This window comes from Anarrhichthys ocellatus, unplaced genomic scaffold, assembly GCF_004355925.1.
Source record: "Anarrhichthys ocellatus isolate YVR2014 unplaced genomic scaffold, GSC_Weel_1.0 scaffold27, whole genome shotgun sequence".
NCBI classification, from domain to species: domain Eukaryota; kingdom Metazoa; phylum Chordata; class Actinopteri; order Perciformes; family Anarhichadidae; genus Anarrhichthys; species Anarrhichthys ocellatus.
The window spans coordinates 5,226,823-5,242,457 of NW_022280057.1; the positions used below are offsets into that span (position 1 = coordinate 5,226,823).

The window sequence follows — 15,635 nt, forward strand, 5'->3', positions numbered from 1 at the left end:
CACACACACACACACACACACACACACACACACACACACACACACACTGTGAGAGCAGAGCTGGTTGGTACTGACCCACGAGCCTTTGAACTCCTGGTAGATGTCGCTGAACTCCAGTGTGTCTCCCATCTCCGCTACAGGACGACTGATCCTCTACAGACACAAAACAATGAGTTAAATACATAGAAGCAAACAGCCACGGGGCTCACATCAAGCACTGTACTCTGTTAGGTTATGAGCATTACATCCCCATGTATCCCTAAAACGGTCATTTGTAATTGCTTAAATTTGTGTTTCTTAATTGGTGAAACGATCATGGTCACACTGAAGAGATACAGATGTGATGGTGTCAATACTACACACAGCATCGTCTTAATTTTGTTAACTTTTGGTGTTCTTTGACAGGCGATGCTAGCTACAGTTACTGTGCTCTCAATTTAAAGCAGTTAACGCTGGCTGGCTATCGATTACTAACCGTTAGGTTCAACTATCCGGTGCAACGTTTTTTGCATAAAAACGACAACTAAACGTCCACGCGACGCCACTAACAATAGCTAGGCTAACTTGAACTGCACACGGTGCGCTCCCTTTCTAGTACGTTGCTGCACGGAGTTCGACCGACTCCTCAGAGCAGAGTAACAGGCGACACCGACTACAAGCACCGCCCCAATAGAGACACGGCGTACCTCAAATCGAGCGCTCGAGCTGGACTAGGCCGGTGTTACAGAAATCTACTGATATTCAGAGTTCATTTTGTAAACAAAACGAACAAAATAGCACGTAAAGCACGAAGGCGAAATATAGTCCCTTGTTACATACAATATATTAAAACGAGTTCCTAAACAAGCGATAAAATACAATTTTAAACTTCACGTCTTACGTCAATGTGATGAGCAGCTTCGCCTGTTTCCCGCGTGTAGCATCGGGAGCTAGCGCTACGTCACGGGAAGGAGTTATGGGCTGTTTGTATTTACTTCCGGTTTGGTGAAAAAAATGATATTTTCGTCATTAAAATCTTACATTTGATAACATCCACACTGCGAAGGTGTTTTTCAATGCAGCTGCTTTTCTTGTAATTTAAATGTTGAGTTTACTCCTGGCAACTCCTGTTTGAAGACATAAAGCAAACTGCAGTGACCACTCATCACCATTGGGTGGCACACAACACATAATGAAGTAGTAGTAGTATTGTAGTGTATATACATTTATATTCTATTTTATGTTAATGTCATCATTGTAACATAAAACAGTACAGAACACAGAGTACAACAGTGCAGGGGTCACCTATCTCTAATTGTGTATTAATAATAGTGAAAAGTGGATATAACATAATTTACTAAGTCACAGTCTAAATAGTTATTTTGATTTTATAACCGCATGAAATAGAGCAAACTTAATGAGACTGTGGAAGGCCCTGGATCAAATACAGCTGACAACATGACAGGAGCTTTTGAACAGGTTGGCCCATAACCACTCTGTGCAGTCTATACAGTTTATAGGTCCTACATAGATATTACATTTAATTAAACTAATTAATTTAAGAAAATGTGACATTCAGTAAAATCACAAAACTGAAATAAATAAATGGACCCTCTTTAGAACAGGGCCTCAATATATTAAATCAGGATATATTGTACTGTAAAATTAAATTGTGTAGCCCGAACAACATTTTTAATTAAATCAAACCAAACCAGCTTACAGAAAGAAAAACAAACATTTAATAAATTGGACACAGGACAACTTGTCATCAGTTAGACTTCTACCTGAATGTCCCACCTCGTGCACGCACACAATCATGCGCGCTCCACGGTGTGAGTGCTGTTGGTATGCTGAGTGACAGCTGGAGGCGAGAGAAGAAGATCACCGTAATCCCCGTGTCAATAAAAAACTAAAAGCAGAGGAATGAAGGGAGAAGAAAGAAATGCCGTGGAGCAGGCAAACACTTGTCTTCATCCTCCCCCCTTTCTAAGAAACAGACAGAAAAACAGACGGAATATTTCCTAATGGGGACTAAGTATATTCGCTCCATTGATAACTTGTGTCGTAACAAAGTTTATGGGAGGCCTCTAAATTTATAGGCCCTTGCGTCCTTATAATATTCCTGCCGACAACTTTTCACGTTATAGGTTGCTCAATGAAATCGTACACCGATTGTTTAACCGTAAAGTTTTTTGTCTCGTATTCCATGATATTTGAAGGTTTTTATTCATATATGGCTATAAATTATTTTAAGATTTTGGGCCTTCTTTTGCGTAAAGACTAGGACAAACAAAATGCTCAAAATTGTTTTTGTTAAATGTATTTAGAGAAAGACTCATGAATACCTGAACAAATATAGGCTACTGATGAAAAAATTAAAAACAATTAGGCGAATATAAAAACGGCCAGATAAATAAAAGAGATAAGCTAAAAAGAATGTAATTCCTGATTTTCAGGATGATTTGAGAGTCAAAGGGTCGCCGGGTCCTCCCGGCCTGCAGTGATCTGATCCAGCGAGACTCGCACCTTATTAAAGGAAGCGGATTACAGATCAAACGGCCGCCGTCAGATCGCGTTCAGGAGGATGACGAGCGGAGAGAGACAGATATGAGTTGTGACAAGTCCCGTGGTGCAGCGGCTCTGTCAAGTTGAGCTGTGATGCGTCAAACCGGTGAATCACCAACACCGAGGAGGAGGACAACGAAACAAGGAGAGACGGGGATGGGGAGGAAGGGGAGGAAAAGGAGAAAGGGGGAGAAAAAGAGGAGGTAGGCGGAGGTACATAAAGGCTCCACCGTCATTCAGTCAGTCACACAGACCACACACAGCAAGTCAGCGGAGCATCAGCGTTTAAACCTCCTCCTCTAATCGATACGATATTACCGACATCACCTGCATTTTTCACTCCAGTTCTGAGTTGTGTGAGGAAGAAGAACAGATCTGATTGATGGAAAGTTTCTGGACAGCGAACTAATCTACAAAAGGAAAGGAGACATTATTATCGGTTTATTTCAGCTCTTAAAAAGATCACCAGTGGATGAACTTGTGAGAGCGAACTGAACGGAATAAAAGGATTGGGATAAATGAAAATGCTTTGCGGAGGTAAGGAATCCAAATACTTTTTTTATGGGAGTTAAACAAAGAAAGAAAGAAAACACTTGTGTGCTTTCATCATCTGTCCTGCTCTAATCATTACGATATTATTATTATTTTTGCAATTTTCCTGTCGTTCTTCGATATTGAGATTTATTTTTTTCGCAAATCCATTTAATTTAGTAAATTGTGAAGAAATCTGTATGCAGACAATTAAGCCATTGCTGTTTTTGCACAAACGTTATCCTATCTTGTGGTTTATTTGCGCATTGTGCAGCTGACATTTAAACATGTAATTTCAAGCTCTTGTTATCCAGGAAAAAATAAATTCAAAAGTCTTAAAACTTGTTTTATTCATTTAAGTTTTTGGCAGCCCAACTTAGTTTGAATATGGATGTAAATCATTTCTTTACATTAGAAGATTTAAGATGAAGAAGCAGATGGGTTTGGGGGCTCATCAGTAAATCTCAAAGGTTACCAAAGAAATAATATACAAAAAACTAATTGCATATCGAACAGACTTGTTCAACACAGAAGCAAACTTTTGTTAGTTTTAGAGATTTTGTTTTATTTAAATTCTCCAAAAAATTCTAAAGGGAAGAAAGTGAGATTAACAGACAACAAAGAGAGCGAGAGCGAGAGAGAGAGAGAGAGAGAGAGAGAGAGAGAGAGAGAGAGAGAGAGAGTAAAAGGACTGAAAGAAAGTGTGCATGTGTTAAAGAGAGAGAGAGAGGGGGGGTGGGGGGGGGTGGGGGCTGCCTCTCATTCACAGTAAAAAATGACAGGGGTTGAGGAGGTCAGAGGCAGCTAAAGCCCCTGTCTAGTTAGCTGTCAGTGATATGAGAAAGTACATGATTCACGTTAGTCAGGGTGTGAGCACGTGCACACACACACACACACACACACACACATATACAAACACACCTACACACACATACACAGACAGACACACACATATATATACACAATTTTTCCCCCAGGGACTGGTGCGGCTGCTGCGGCTGCTGCTCCATGTCTATGAAAGGAAGGAAAAGGAGGTGAAAGAAAGACAGGACAGAAGGATGGCTGCGTGATGAAATGATGCGCTGAACTGAAGATCACCAAGTTCATCTTTGCCTCTGCCTCTCTCCCCCCTCCCTCCCTCTCCTCTAGGTGGTCACACCATGAGGCCAAATTTGCTGATGGCCGGCCGGTTCACATGACGTGACCACCTACAGACGGGAAGAGCGCAGAACAAACTGCTGCTCCCTCTGATACTCAGAGCAAATTAATACACAGAGAGCTCAGCTGTTGAAGAACATGCCGCCTTGCACACACACACACACACACACACACACACACACACACACACACACACACACACACCTCACCAGGTATAAACATAACACATTTCCACACACAGATACACATGTTTTTCCCTTTTAAATACACATAACCTTTTCTGTCTTTCTCTCTCTAACACACACACAGATGCAGACACACACAGACAAGGCCTCTTATTGCTGGGAGGGTTGAATTAGTGTCGGTGTGTTTCAGATAAAAGCGTTAGTGTGTGTTGGACCAGTGAGCTAAAACACACCCGCCAAAAGGAGGAAACAAAGGAAGAGTGAAAGGAGAGAGAGAGAGCAGGGGATGTGGAAAAGAGAAGAAAAAGTGAACCTTTCACATCTTTTGATTCGCTCAGCACCATCCTCAATACTTCATGGTATATATATGGATGTCAGGAGGATTTGTGGAGGTGGGGGGGGATGCTGTGTGTGTGTGTGTTGGGGTGAGAGAGCGTAAAGAGAGGTAGAGACAGATAAAAGTAAATAGAGGGAGAGAGAAGGGGAGAGAGAAGGGGAGAGGAACTGGCGGTAGAGGGGTTAATGCAGTGCAGATTCCCGATTGACAGAAGTTAGCAGCACCCAAAGGGAAAGAGAGAGGAGAGAGTAGGGGGAATGATATAAAATGAGTCGGTCACGCTTTGAACAGTTACACATGCTGTTTACATTTTTCCCAAATTAACATGGCCCCTCGCTTCAGAAAACTCTCCCTCTCTCTCTCCCCTCCACCAACTCCTTTTTCTCTCCCTCCTTCCTTTCAAATCCTCTCTTCCTCCTCCTTCTCTCCTCTGTCTATATCCTTCAAGATCCCAAAATATCTCTCCTAACTCTCCTAATTCAGATCCTTAATACCACAATGTAAAATACTCTCAAGTCCCTCATTTATTCATGTTGTATCATCAGCTAAATACCCTAAAAGCATTGAAAGTACTCATTATGCGGGAAGAATGGGCAGCAGGATGGAGCGAAATTTAAGTTTTACTCCTGGGAAGTTTAAATGGTTTTATAACAATGCATCATTTTAAATGCTCATTTTAATCTGCAAAGTAACTCACTGCAGTTCTCAAATAGTAAAAAGTACATTATTTTCCTCGGAAATTTAGTTGAAGTACAAAGCAAATACTCAAAAATTACATTGATGATGAGCAGATAACATTATTAGTAATCTCCAGAAGGGAAATTAGTTTGGTCGCTCCCACACAGCAACCGATAACAAAAGATACTCAAGTAAACAGCTCAGCAGACAACATATAAAAAGACATACTGCCACAACAATAGTAAACCAAGACACAAGTGTAGCTCAGGAGCCTATATGCCACCAATTTAACAGAAAAAATATTGATACAATAAATAGATGCACATTTAAAAACACCATAACTGATGCACTTAATAAATTGATCAGTAAAACAGGTGAGAAATATGAAATAGAACATTTAACAATAAACGAGGGCAAATAGTTTACATATTAAAAAAAAAACAGGACATTTAACAAATATTTTTAATAACAATTACTCTGCCGATGGCTTTGTCACTTGACCAATCAGTTCTTTGGTCTCTAGAATGTCAGAAAATAGTGACACAATTTCCGAAATGTGACATCTTCAAATCCCCTGTTTTGTCCACCAACATTTCAAAACTCAAATATATTCATATATATTCAAATATACTATCAAATAAGACAAATAGGCGAATCCTCTTACTTGACAAGATGTAACTTGACAAATAGTCTTAAACGATGAAGCCATTATCAGAAAATAAGTTATTTTATTTTCTGTCGACTGCCAATTATTTGACTATTATTTTCATCTCTATACCCCCTCAAAGCTATAAGTATTACGTTGTTTGTTTTCTACTTTCTGCTAAACGTAGTGACAGAGCAGAGACTTTGAAATTATTTCGGAAAAAACCATGCGGGGGAGATAGGGAGTAGCTGGGGACACGGGGGTTTTTAAGTGGTAAATTAAAAACCGAAGGTCTGAAAAAGGGGAAGAAGGGAGTGAAAGATGTAGATGGAGGGAACGAGTGGAGCCAATTAGTGAAAGGAAGAGAGGGGAACGGTAATTAGGGAGAAAAAGGAAGGAGACTTTAAAAAGGAGGTTTGATGTTTCAGGAAGATTTAGGGGGAGAGGGGGACCGATGAAGGGACAACGAAATTGAAACCAAACATGGCGATAAAGCTTGAAACGATTGGATCCACGGATTAAAAAAGAATGCATGGATGGATTGGTTTATAAGGTAAAGAGGGAGAAAGACATCGGAGCTAAGAAGGGGAAGTAAATAGAGGACATTGAGTTTACGACCAGTGAGACATAGTTTCACAGAGAGTTTCTGGGCATAAACAACTATTTTATTGGATTTTTTAATTGTTTTCTTTCGTCTTTGTTTTTTTGGATCATTGATGTTGTTTGGCTACCCCAGTGTCTGTCCGGTGCCAAGAGGATCAATTTTAAATTCTGTATGAACAAACTCCAGAGGAAGGAATTTCATGGGACAAGAGATGGGAAAATGTTTTTGTTTATACGCATTTATTCAGGATAAGGTTGTGCATACATGGATCTCCAGTGCACAATCTGGATGCATCTGTGTGTGTGTGCCCGTCTGTGTGTGTGTTGAGTTAGTAAAGGAATGCACATTTGATTGAGTACAGACTGCACATAAATCTGGCCTTAACTGTACACACACAAAACACCAACCCTGACCCCAGACTGTCAAACCCACCGCCCTTACCCCCCCCCCCCCTCCAACGCGTGTCTACATCCACATCCACTGTGGCTCCATCCCTCGCACCGATGCGTGCATGTTTTTTTTGCCCTGGTGTCCGGCACAGGTGTGTTTATGTTTACGGTAAGCATTATGACAGAAGGCAGAATTGCCACTAGGTAAAGTACCACAGAATAATTAAATAACTATGCGAGAGACAAACAGGTCCTCTGAGTTTGGCTCCGATGAGTCTTTTCTGTCAACAAAGCCACAACGAGCCTCAATGAGCCTCCGGCTCCATCACTGACAAGATAGCTACATGACAACAAATATGCAAAACAAGACAGCGGACGATGAACATTCTCAGAAAGACACTTAAATTAAACACAAATGGAAACAGATAACAAAAAGTAACATTCTTCATCTTGGGAACGCAAATCTGGGATAAACTACGCTGAATATCAGGTTTACTAGCTTTTTCTGGAGCGTGCATGTAGCATGAAAAATGGCTGGAAACATCAGTTCTCTGTCTAATGACGTCTAAAATTGTCCTCTGTCGTAGAAGAGGAGTCCTGAACAGTGACTAGACAACACTAAAGAGTGAGGAGTGAGAGGACGTAGCCTGCAACATGTTGTTTTGGTTCTGGGAAACACACTGTGGTTCCAACATTTTGTTCCAGAATCGGGCTGCATTGCTTAATGAATGTTAAACCATGTCATAGTCTTACAATGTAGGCTCACCAAAAGTAGGGCATGACAATTAACTGTAGTCATCCTAAGCACTGTTGCACTGGAAAACGTAACAATTACACATCTAATTTGGGCCGGATTCGAACATCTTCTGCATGATACTGGTGTTTTCTTTCTGTTTAAGACTTCTTTCAAGTGGTTAGAGCAATTAAGTGCAACCTCTTTTGGCTCTGGAGCCAGTTTTTCCTGGACCAGACTGGAGAGATTAACTTGCACATGGCTTTCCCACAATAACCAAATTCTGTTTAAGCGCTTGTTTAATAACTCAAGTGGTGGTGCATGTTGGAAAAGATGAAATACTAGTCCTCTTGGATGGAGGCAGAACAACGCCCACAGACACTGGGTCACTGGTTTACCAAAACACCGTCTGGAGTGTAAATGCCAAGTGTGTTACACGGCTCTTTTTGCCCCTGAATGCAACCTTGCACCCTATAATTCAACTCTGAACCCTGACCCGGCGCTGATGTTTAGTTTTGACCTATTAGGAGCTTAGAAGCTCCGGCGCCCGAACCTCATGTTGAGCTCTGCAATGCAGATGGCAGCCAGACTCCAGAGTGCCAGATCTGACTTTAAAACCAACGAATAAACCGTAGTTAAAAATTATGATCTGTTGTGAATAATGGAGCTTCCCCGTGTGTGCATAATATGTCAAACCCCTTATGGGAATGTGTGCCAAAATATGTTTCACACACACATAAGTGCACAGAGGCAGGTCATGGTCGGCCGTTGTAGGGAACCCCTGTGTTGCTGTAATGCAATCCTCCCACGGAGAATGTTCTGGTTTCAACCCTGCCCTGCGGAGTGTGCTTCCACTGCCAGGTACACAGCCCTATACGCCTGCAGGGCTCTCCTTGAAGTCGGGCTATATGCCGACTACAATGTATATTGCTCAATGTAATGTTATATAACAACAACTTGGCCCTGGGTTTGAGTTACCTCACGTTACTGGTACAAAAGAGCGGTTGTTTTAAGCCCCAGTGGAGGATGCTTTTAGACATGTCAGCGCTCAATCACAACAACAAGAGGCTTTCACGTCTGGCAATCATCTCCGAACATGTGGCTGCACACGAAATGAATGTTTGGAACAGTTTAGGTTGATTTTTGCCAAGGAGAATTTTCTGTCTGCGTCCCAGGCTCCTTTTTTTTTTTGGTAAACCTGTTTATTCCGTCTGAATGCGACCCTTGTTGCTTGTGTGTGTCCTTCTCCTTCAGGGCTGTTTACTCAGAGATGTCGTGTTGATTTCGGGGTGTTTTGATGCTAACGGTGGAGGGGCCAGATGAGCTCCAAATGTTCAGGCGTCGCTGAAAGATGCTGATTGCTTCTGACAGGTGATGAGGATTTTGAGGGCGAGGAGATCGTAGAGGGCTTGGCTGACGGGGGTTGTCCCAGTTGACTGGTTTCAAGGTGTGTGTGGGAGCATGTGGGAGTGGTCCAACCAGTGTTTCAGAGAATATTCTGGGGAAAAGCTTTGATACAGCCGACAACTCAGGGTCAACAGTGGAAGAGCCACCAGCCATTAACGAGGCAGTTCTTTTACCTTTTAAATCAATCAGTTGTTTGTTCAGGTTTTGTCCGTGTCACTCCGATGACAAGCATTTCTATTCCTGTTTTAATTTCAAACTGCCGGTTTCCCAATCTGTCATTCAATCCGTCAAGTCAATTTATGAGTACAACTTCAGCGAGCTTGAGCTTGTTTGGCTAAAAATGTCATGACAGTTACTTGTTGTTACCATGTCATCATTGCAATTTGTAACATAATCAAAGGAGTCAATGTATTCTGATGATTCGCTTTCTTTCTGCTCATTCTACATGTTTGGATAAAGGCACAGAAGACAAAAACCTAAATATTAAATAAATAGATTTAATACATTTTCTTCAGTGCCACATTTTGTAATGCTCACTGCAATTATAACAGATTTTAAGGAGCAGATTGGGTTTCTGCCCAACCCGTGCATACTGATGCGTCAAATGTCAGCAGTTGAGTCAGAAGAAAAAGGTGTCGACTGTTTTAGGCCAGAATTTGTTTTCCTAGAACCGCGCTGAAAACGTGTCGAATGTTTAAACCATTTAATTGTCATCCTGTGGGGCCCGTTGTGATGGATAGATGAAAGAAAAAGAAAAAAGGAGCAATACAGGGAGAGAAGGAGAGCTAATCGGGGTAAATTGGTTGCTGTTATATCCCCCCGAGGCAGAAAATAGATAAAAGCGTTGGGAGGAGAGATTTGGGAAGGAGAAAGGTATGATGACAAAGAAAGGAAAGAGCGCAGTGACTAGTTTGAGAGGAGGGAGGGATTAAATTGATGAAGCAACGAGAGGCCCGAGGTGAGTCAGAGAGAAAGTTGACACACATTGTGCAAAACATATTTCACACCTGTTGTACAGCAGCATGATTTGCCCATAATTACAAGCATGAATCACTGCCTACCGTCTGGGTGTCAAAAGGATGAGAGAGTGCAGAGAGGATGGAAAAGGATGACGGAGAACAGAAACGAATGAAAGAAATGTGTGTGGCGCTCGAGCGAACGGCTAAAGACGTGTCGAGAGAGAGAGAGAGAGTTAGAAAGTTAAGGAGGGGGTGTGAAAGTGAAGGTGTGCAGAGACAGCAAGCAGGGGACGAAGAGAAGTGGACGTACACGAGGTCCCTTAATGTTGAAAACCACCTTTCAGCTCCAATTTTCTCTGTTTGAAATCAGAGACAAGGGGACTAAAAGGTTTCCAGTCATACAACCTCCCTATACCCCCCCCCCCCTCTCTCTCACACACACACACACACACACACACACACACTCACAATCATTGTATACACTTACAGCGATGTGATTTTCATCCACATATAAAGTTACGGCCACAAACATTCTCACAAACACTCACACAGTAACATAAAGCACCTACACAAACATTCTGAAACCTAAACAAGAGGTCCACAGCAAACATACAACTGATACAAACACATTAATGTTTGTGATTGTAAAGAAAGCCACATGTGTTGTTGTGATATCAGTCAGGAATGAACATGTGTGTGTGAGTGTGTGTGTGTTAAAGTGGCTGTTTGCCTGACAGGCTGGTGCATTGAACTTAGGAGCCAGTTGTCTGACTCTCTGAAGCTATTAAGTGAGGTTTTATTTGAAGCCTGAGTAAACCTCCGACAGCCAGAAATCTCTAAAATTAGATTGGAAACGGAAAAAGCTTTATTGGCAGTGTCAGATGACTCTAACCTGGCAGTATGTAAACAGACGAGGCCATCGCCAGAGAGACAAAGAAATAAACCAGAATATTAAAATATAAAATAAATAAATCCCATAAACAGTGTGACGGTGCGACGACCGGAGCGACATTTGGAAACTGTAGCTGGGGGTGATTTTTGTCTGTTGAGCTCTCAAATCATCATATTAATTAAAAACCAAACATTCAAGTTATATAATCACCAAATGTCTGAGAAAATAATGGCTGAGATATATTTCACCTCCTTGTTATGATTACAAATACCTCTGCAGTGTGTGTTAATTATCACTTGGACACCCATGACGCCAGTGTCCTTAAAGAAACATCTCATGCTGTCCGTCTGAGTTTTAATCATTTTTCATTTCTCCACAGTGCATCAACACCAGCTCATCTTGCTATTGGCTGCCGCCATGGCGTTGGCCCTGGATTCTTCACACAACCTGGCCAGTGAGAGGAGCTCGATCGAAAGCACGTACGAGCTGACCAAATACCTGGAGTATCAGCTCAAGGAAATCAAAGACATATACGTGAGTCGTGTTTTGTGATACCATTCTGTTTCAGAGTTCCCATTAAAGTTTTTATAATATCAATGTATCGTTGGTACCATGAAAACAATTTGACAACTTCAAAGCTCACTCACGGTCAACCTACAGAGAATTATCACCTGAATCCGCAGCTCCTCTCTGCTGTATAGCGGGGTTCAGCTCTCATCGTGTCGTTTTCGGCCCCTGGCAGGCAGCTGTTTTCAGTGAGAAACCTCTAAAACCCAGAGTACCCTACCTGCTCAGCACCAAACAGACAGACAGATACAGTCAGCGACTAGCTGGTGAAAATAGTGGAGAATTAATTAGGCAGCTAAAGAGGCAGATATGTCCCTCAGGAGTTGGTAGAGATCAAAAACAGAGCTGAAAGACGGTTGATTTGGGACTTAGCCAAACTAATTCGGAGGAGAACATGAAGCCAAATTGCCAAGTGATTGATGTAAAAATCCATCACAGTTTAGAAGTTGACTTCCTGGTTCAACTTTGATCAACTGTACTTGACCTACCACAGTTTTACTGTATACTGATGTATTATTACAGTCATGACGGGATCACTCACTTTCAGTTTAAACTCCAAATAAAGTTGTTTAGATAATCTAGCAGCTAAACTGCCGGCTCATTGACAACCTGTCTGATCTTATGTTTCTGGACTTCGTCAACTTCACAGTAGCAAGGATGCTGTAGAAAGTGTTATGATGAACGCCCAAACTAAATATAAGTAGAAAGTGTTATCATTACACCTTCTCATCCTCTCGTCTGATTTGTGTATATCTCCTGCAGCTGACCTACCTAGGCCCTCCATTCAACGAGAAAGACTTCTCCCCTCCTCGACCCAACAGTACCGCTCTGTCCCTGCCCAGCGCCGCCACCCGCCTGGAGCTGTGGCACGGCCTGGAGAACCAAGCTCGGCTCGCCCAGAACCAGAAGGCCTACTCTGTCCTGCTGTCAGCGGTCAGGGAGTTGGCCCGCTCCACCCTCTGCCCCTCCCTCAAGACCTCCCTGCTGCACTTTTGCACAGGCCTTGACGGGCTGCTGGGCTCTATATCTGCACTGATGACCACCCTCGGTTACGCACTTCCTCTTCCATCTGCTAACATGGGGAGTAACGCTGGAGAGCTGCAGTACCCTCTGAGGGGGGCAGGGGGCGAGCGACCTGCTCCGCTGATGAGCCAGAGCCTTTACAGGTCCAGAGCCGGGACAAGGACAGAGTCCGGTCAGCGGAACAACCAAAAACGGAGCGGGAAGACGGTGGTCAGAGGAGAGAGGGAGGCCGGCGTCGCCGTAGACCTGGTGGACAAAAGGAGAGGGAGAGAAGGGAGGAGAGAAGGGAGGAGAGCAGTCGCGACGGCAGCTGGAGGAGCGACTGGCGGATTGAGGGAGAAGGGAAGAGGAGAAAGAGGGAGGAGAGTGAGGAGGGAAGAGCCGCAGAGCGGGAAATGGTCTGCCAGCGAAGAAGAGAGAATAGGGGAGGAAGAAGATGAGGAGCTGGAGCGAGACGTAGGTGAGGAGGGATGGAGGAGGAGGAGATTGTTGAGTATCAACGAGGATGGAGAGGAGAAGGAGAGGCAGCCTGAACCCAGGGTAGAAGTGTCGTATCCGGGCACAGACGGCTCCGGCTCCCTTGGACCGCCAAACATCCAAACCCACAACAATCAATACAGCTACAACCTGAACTCACGTCACACAGACACACTAAGAGAAGAAGATGGATTTATTGTGGAGGGCCACAGAGGGTTAAGGGTGGAGGAGGAGAAGCAAACAGACATGGAGGTCCCTTACTCCACTTTCCATCATCAGCGTCGGCCTCCTCGCTCCCTCCTCACTCCCACCCTCCCACCTCCTCTGTCCACCCTCTCCTTACTCTACCAGTTTGGAGCAGGTGAGGAGCACACCCTCCTCTCCCAGCCGGTTCCTCTGTCTTTACAAAGGGGCACCTCCCTCCTTTCGCCTCCTCTAACTCCGCTCCTTTCCTCCGCCTCCTCTGCCTCCTCCTCGCTGTTGTCGGTGAGGCCGACAATGAACGACTTTGCCCGGAAGGTCGAGGGGTTTTGGATATTGAGGGAGCTGCAGAGTTGGCTGTGGCGGTCGGCGAAGGACTTTAACCGCCTCAAGAAGAGACTCAGAGGCTGAGACATTGAGACACACAAGTGCAGTATATCGGAAAATCTATTGTTTGCACAAAATCTGAGTGGGAACAAATTGAGAGCTTAAACAGACAAAAGCACATTAACACATTCATGCTTAACTCATTCATTCATACCGTACTGGAATAAGTGAATGAAGGACGATTTGGAAGGTCATCAGACGCACTAATGGAATATAAAGCCAACACATTACCAGCACTGTCACCCGCCTGATGCACATAGCAGCTCATTGAGCAAGAAACACTGAGACTGGGCTGAGTTACCGGACTTCACGGCTCATAGATCAACAGAAATACCACTGTAGGTGGTTAGACACACACACACACACACACACACAGCACACAGCACACAGGGGGTCGGCCGAGTGACAGGCAGAGAGACAAACAGTGCAGCCATTGAGTGAAAACTGATTCAGTGACCTCCAGATGTGTGAATCAGCAAACTTTCTCTAAAGGAAGAACACTTCTGAATGGGTGAAAGACAAAGGGAGAGGAGGAAATGACCAGAGGGATGAAGAGGAGGAGAGGAAGAGGCAAGGAGAGGAGAGGAAGACGGGAGGAGGCGTGAGTCAGGGGATGAGGACTGGAAATAACGGGCAGAGGGGTGTTGCTGAGTAATCAGAAGTCGGCTGGTCAGTTACAGTAACTCTACAACAGCGCTACACATACTGTCCAGACAGAGAGGTGGTCAAACACACGCACACACACACACACACACACACACACACACACACACACACACACACTCATTTGTGCCACTTTTGAATGATTTCACTCCGTAGCAACAAAAATATTTAACTTAAAATGTTTTAGAATAGAATAATTTTCCCTAAAAATACCACAGTTTTGTGTTTTCTGGAGAAGTAGTTCAACATTTTGGGAAATACACATATATGCTTTCTCGCTGAGAGTAAAATGAGAAAATCAGCACCACTTTCATGTTTGTCCACTAAAATATGAAGATGGGAAATGTAGCTTAGCATAAAGACTGGAAACAGCTGGTCTGACAAAACCCACCTCCAGCACCTCTAAACTAATCAACATGTAAGATCTTACATAGATACTGTTTTAGCTAAGAAACAATCTGGCCCATAAAACTACTAATGTGTGCTCATTTTACACTCGTACTGGACAGATGGTTGCTGCACGTAACTCCCTCTGTCACGTCATGTTGTGTCGGAGTATGTGTACTTAACATTCAACATTCATATCCAACAGACAGATATGAGAGTGGAAATAAATCTTCTCCTCTAACTCTCAGAAAGAACGTAAAAAAGTCAAACTATTGTTTTAGGTAACTTTACACTCACACACAACACATTACACACATTGATGTGAATCTTTTGTGTCTTTTAAAACATGAAATCAGACACTTTTTCCTTTGGCAACTTACAGATGACATTTCTTTTCCAGAATAAATCAATTGTTATCTATCTACAATGTGGCTTGGATGATGTGGCTAAAGGTTATGGATCATATCTCTATAATATTTATTGAACAAGATGTTTATTTATTTTTCTCCGCGGTGTGAATATACTGTATTGTAACTCAAGAGAGAATAAATACTAGCTTTTGTACAGAGCGTGGCGTTATTGGTCTTTTGGGAGCCCATTGGGAGGGGAGACAAAAAAAACAACAAATGCTTCTGGGATTTTTGTTTGCAATGGTTTTAGTTTTATAGGGATGGTTTCGGGTGATTGGCACAAGGGGAGAGGAGTTTGGGGGTCGGGGAAACAAAGGCTGGCTCACATTCATGACAAAAAGTAGAGCAAGAGAGGCGGGGTATGAGAGAGTTTTTATTTGTCTGTCCTGGTGAAAATTTACGATCTCTCATTTTTCCTTTCATCTCTCTCTTCCCTCCTCCCACTTTGCTTTCTATT

At 43.1% G+C, this 15,635-nt stretch overlaps 2 protein-coding genes across 3 annotated transcripts in view; one reads left to right on the forward strand and one right to left on the reverse strand.

Annotated features, from left to right (window-relative positions):
* The window catches only part of ssrp1a (structure specific recognition protein 1a), a 10,757-nt gene extending 9,818 nt beyond the window's left edge, over positions 1–939 (reverse strand). For both annotated transcript variants that reach the window (XM_031862872.1, XM_031862871.1), the window contains exons 1-2: positions 881–939; positions 76–153 (exon numbers count right to left, since the gene is read on the reverse strand). In XM_031862872.1, the coding sequence (XP_031718732.1) occupies positions 76–129 (54 nt within the window). In that variant the 5' untranslated portion in view covers positions 130–153; positions 881–939. The remainder of the gene's footprint in view (positions 1–75; positions 154–880) is intronic.
* A 1,982-nt stretch (positions 940–2,921) lies between these two features.
* On the forward strand, positions 2,922–14,212 carry clcf1 (cardiotrophin-like cytokine factor 1). Its single transcript, XM_031862476.1, has 3 exons — positions 2,922–3,081; positions 11,443–11,597; positions 12,393–14,212. The coding sequence occupies exons 1-3, from the start codon at positions 3,063–3,065 to the stop codon at positions 13,740–13,742; spliced, it is 1,524 nt and encodes a 507-aa protein (XP_031718336.1). The 5' UTR covers positions 2,922–3,062; the 3' UTR covers positions 13,743–14,212.
* The last annotated feature ends 1,423 nt before the right edge of the window (positions 14,213–15,635 follow it).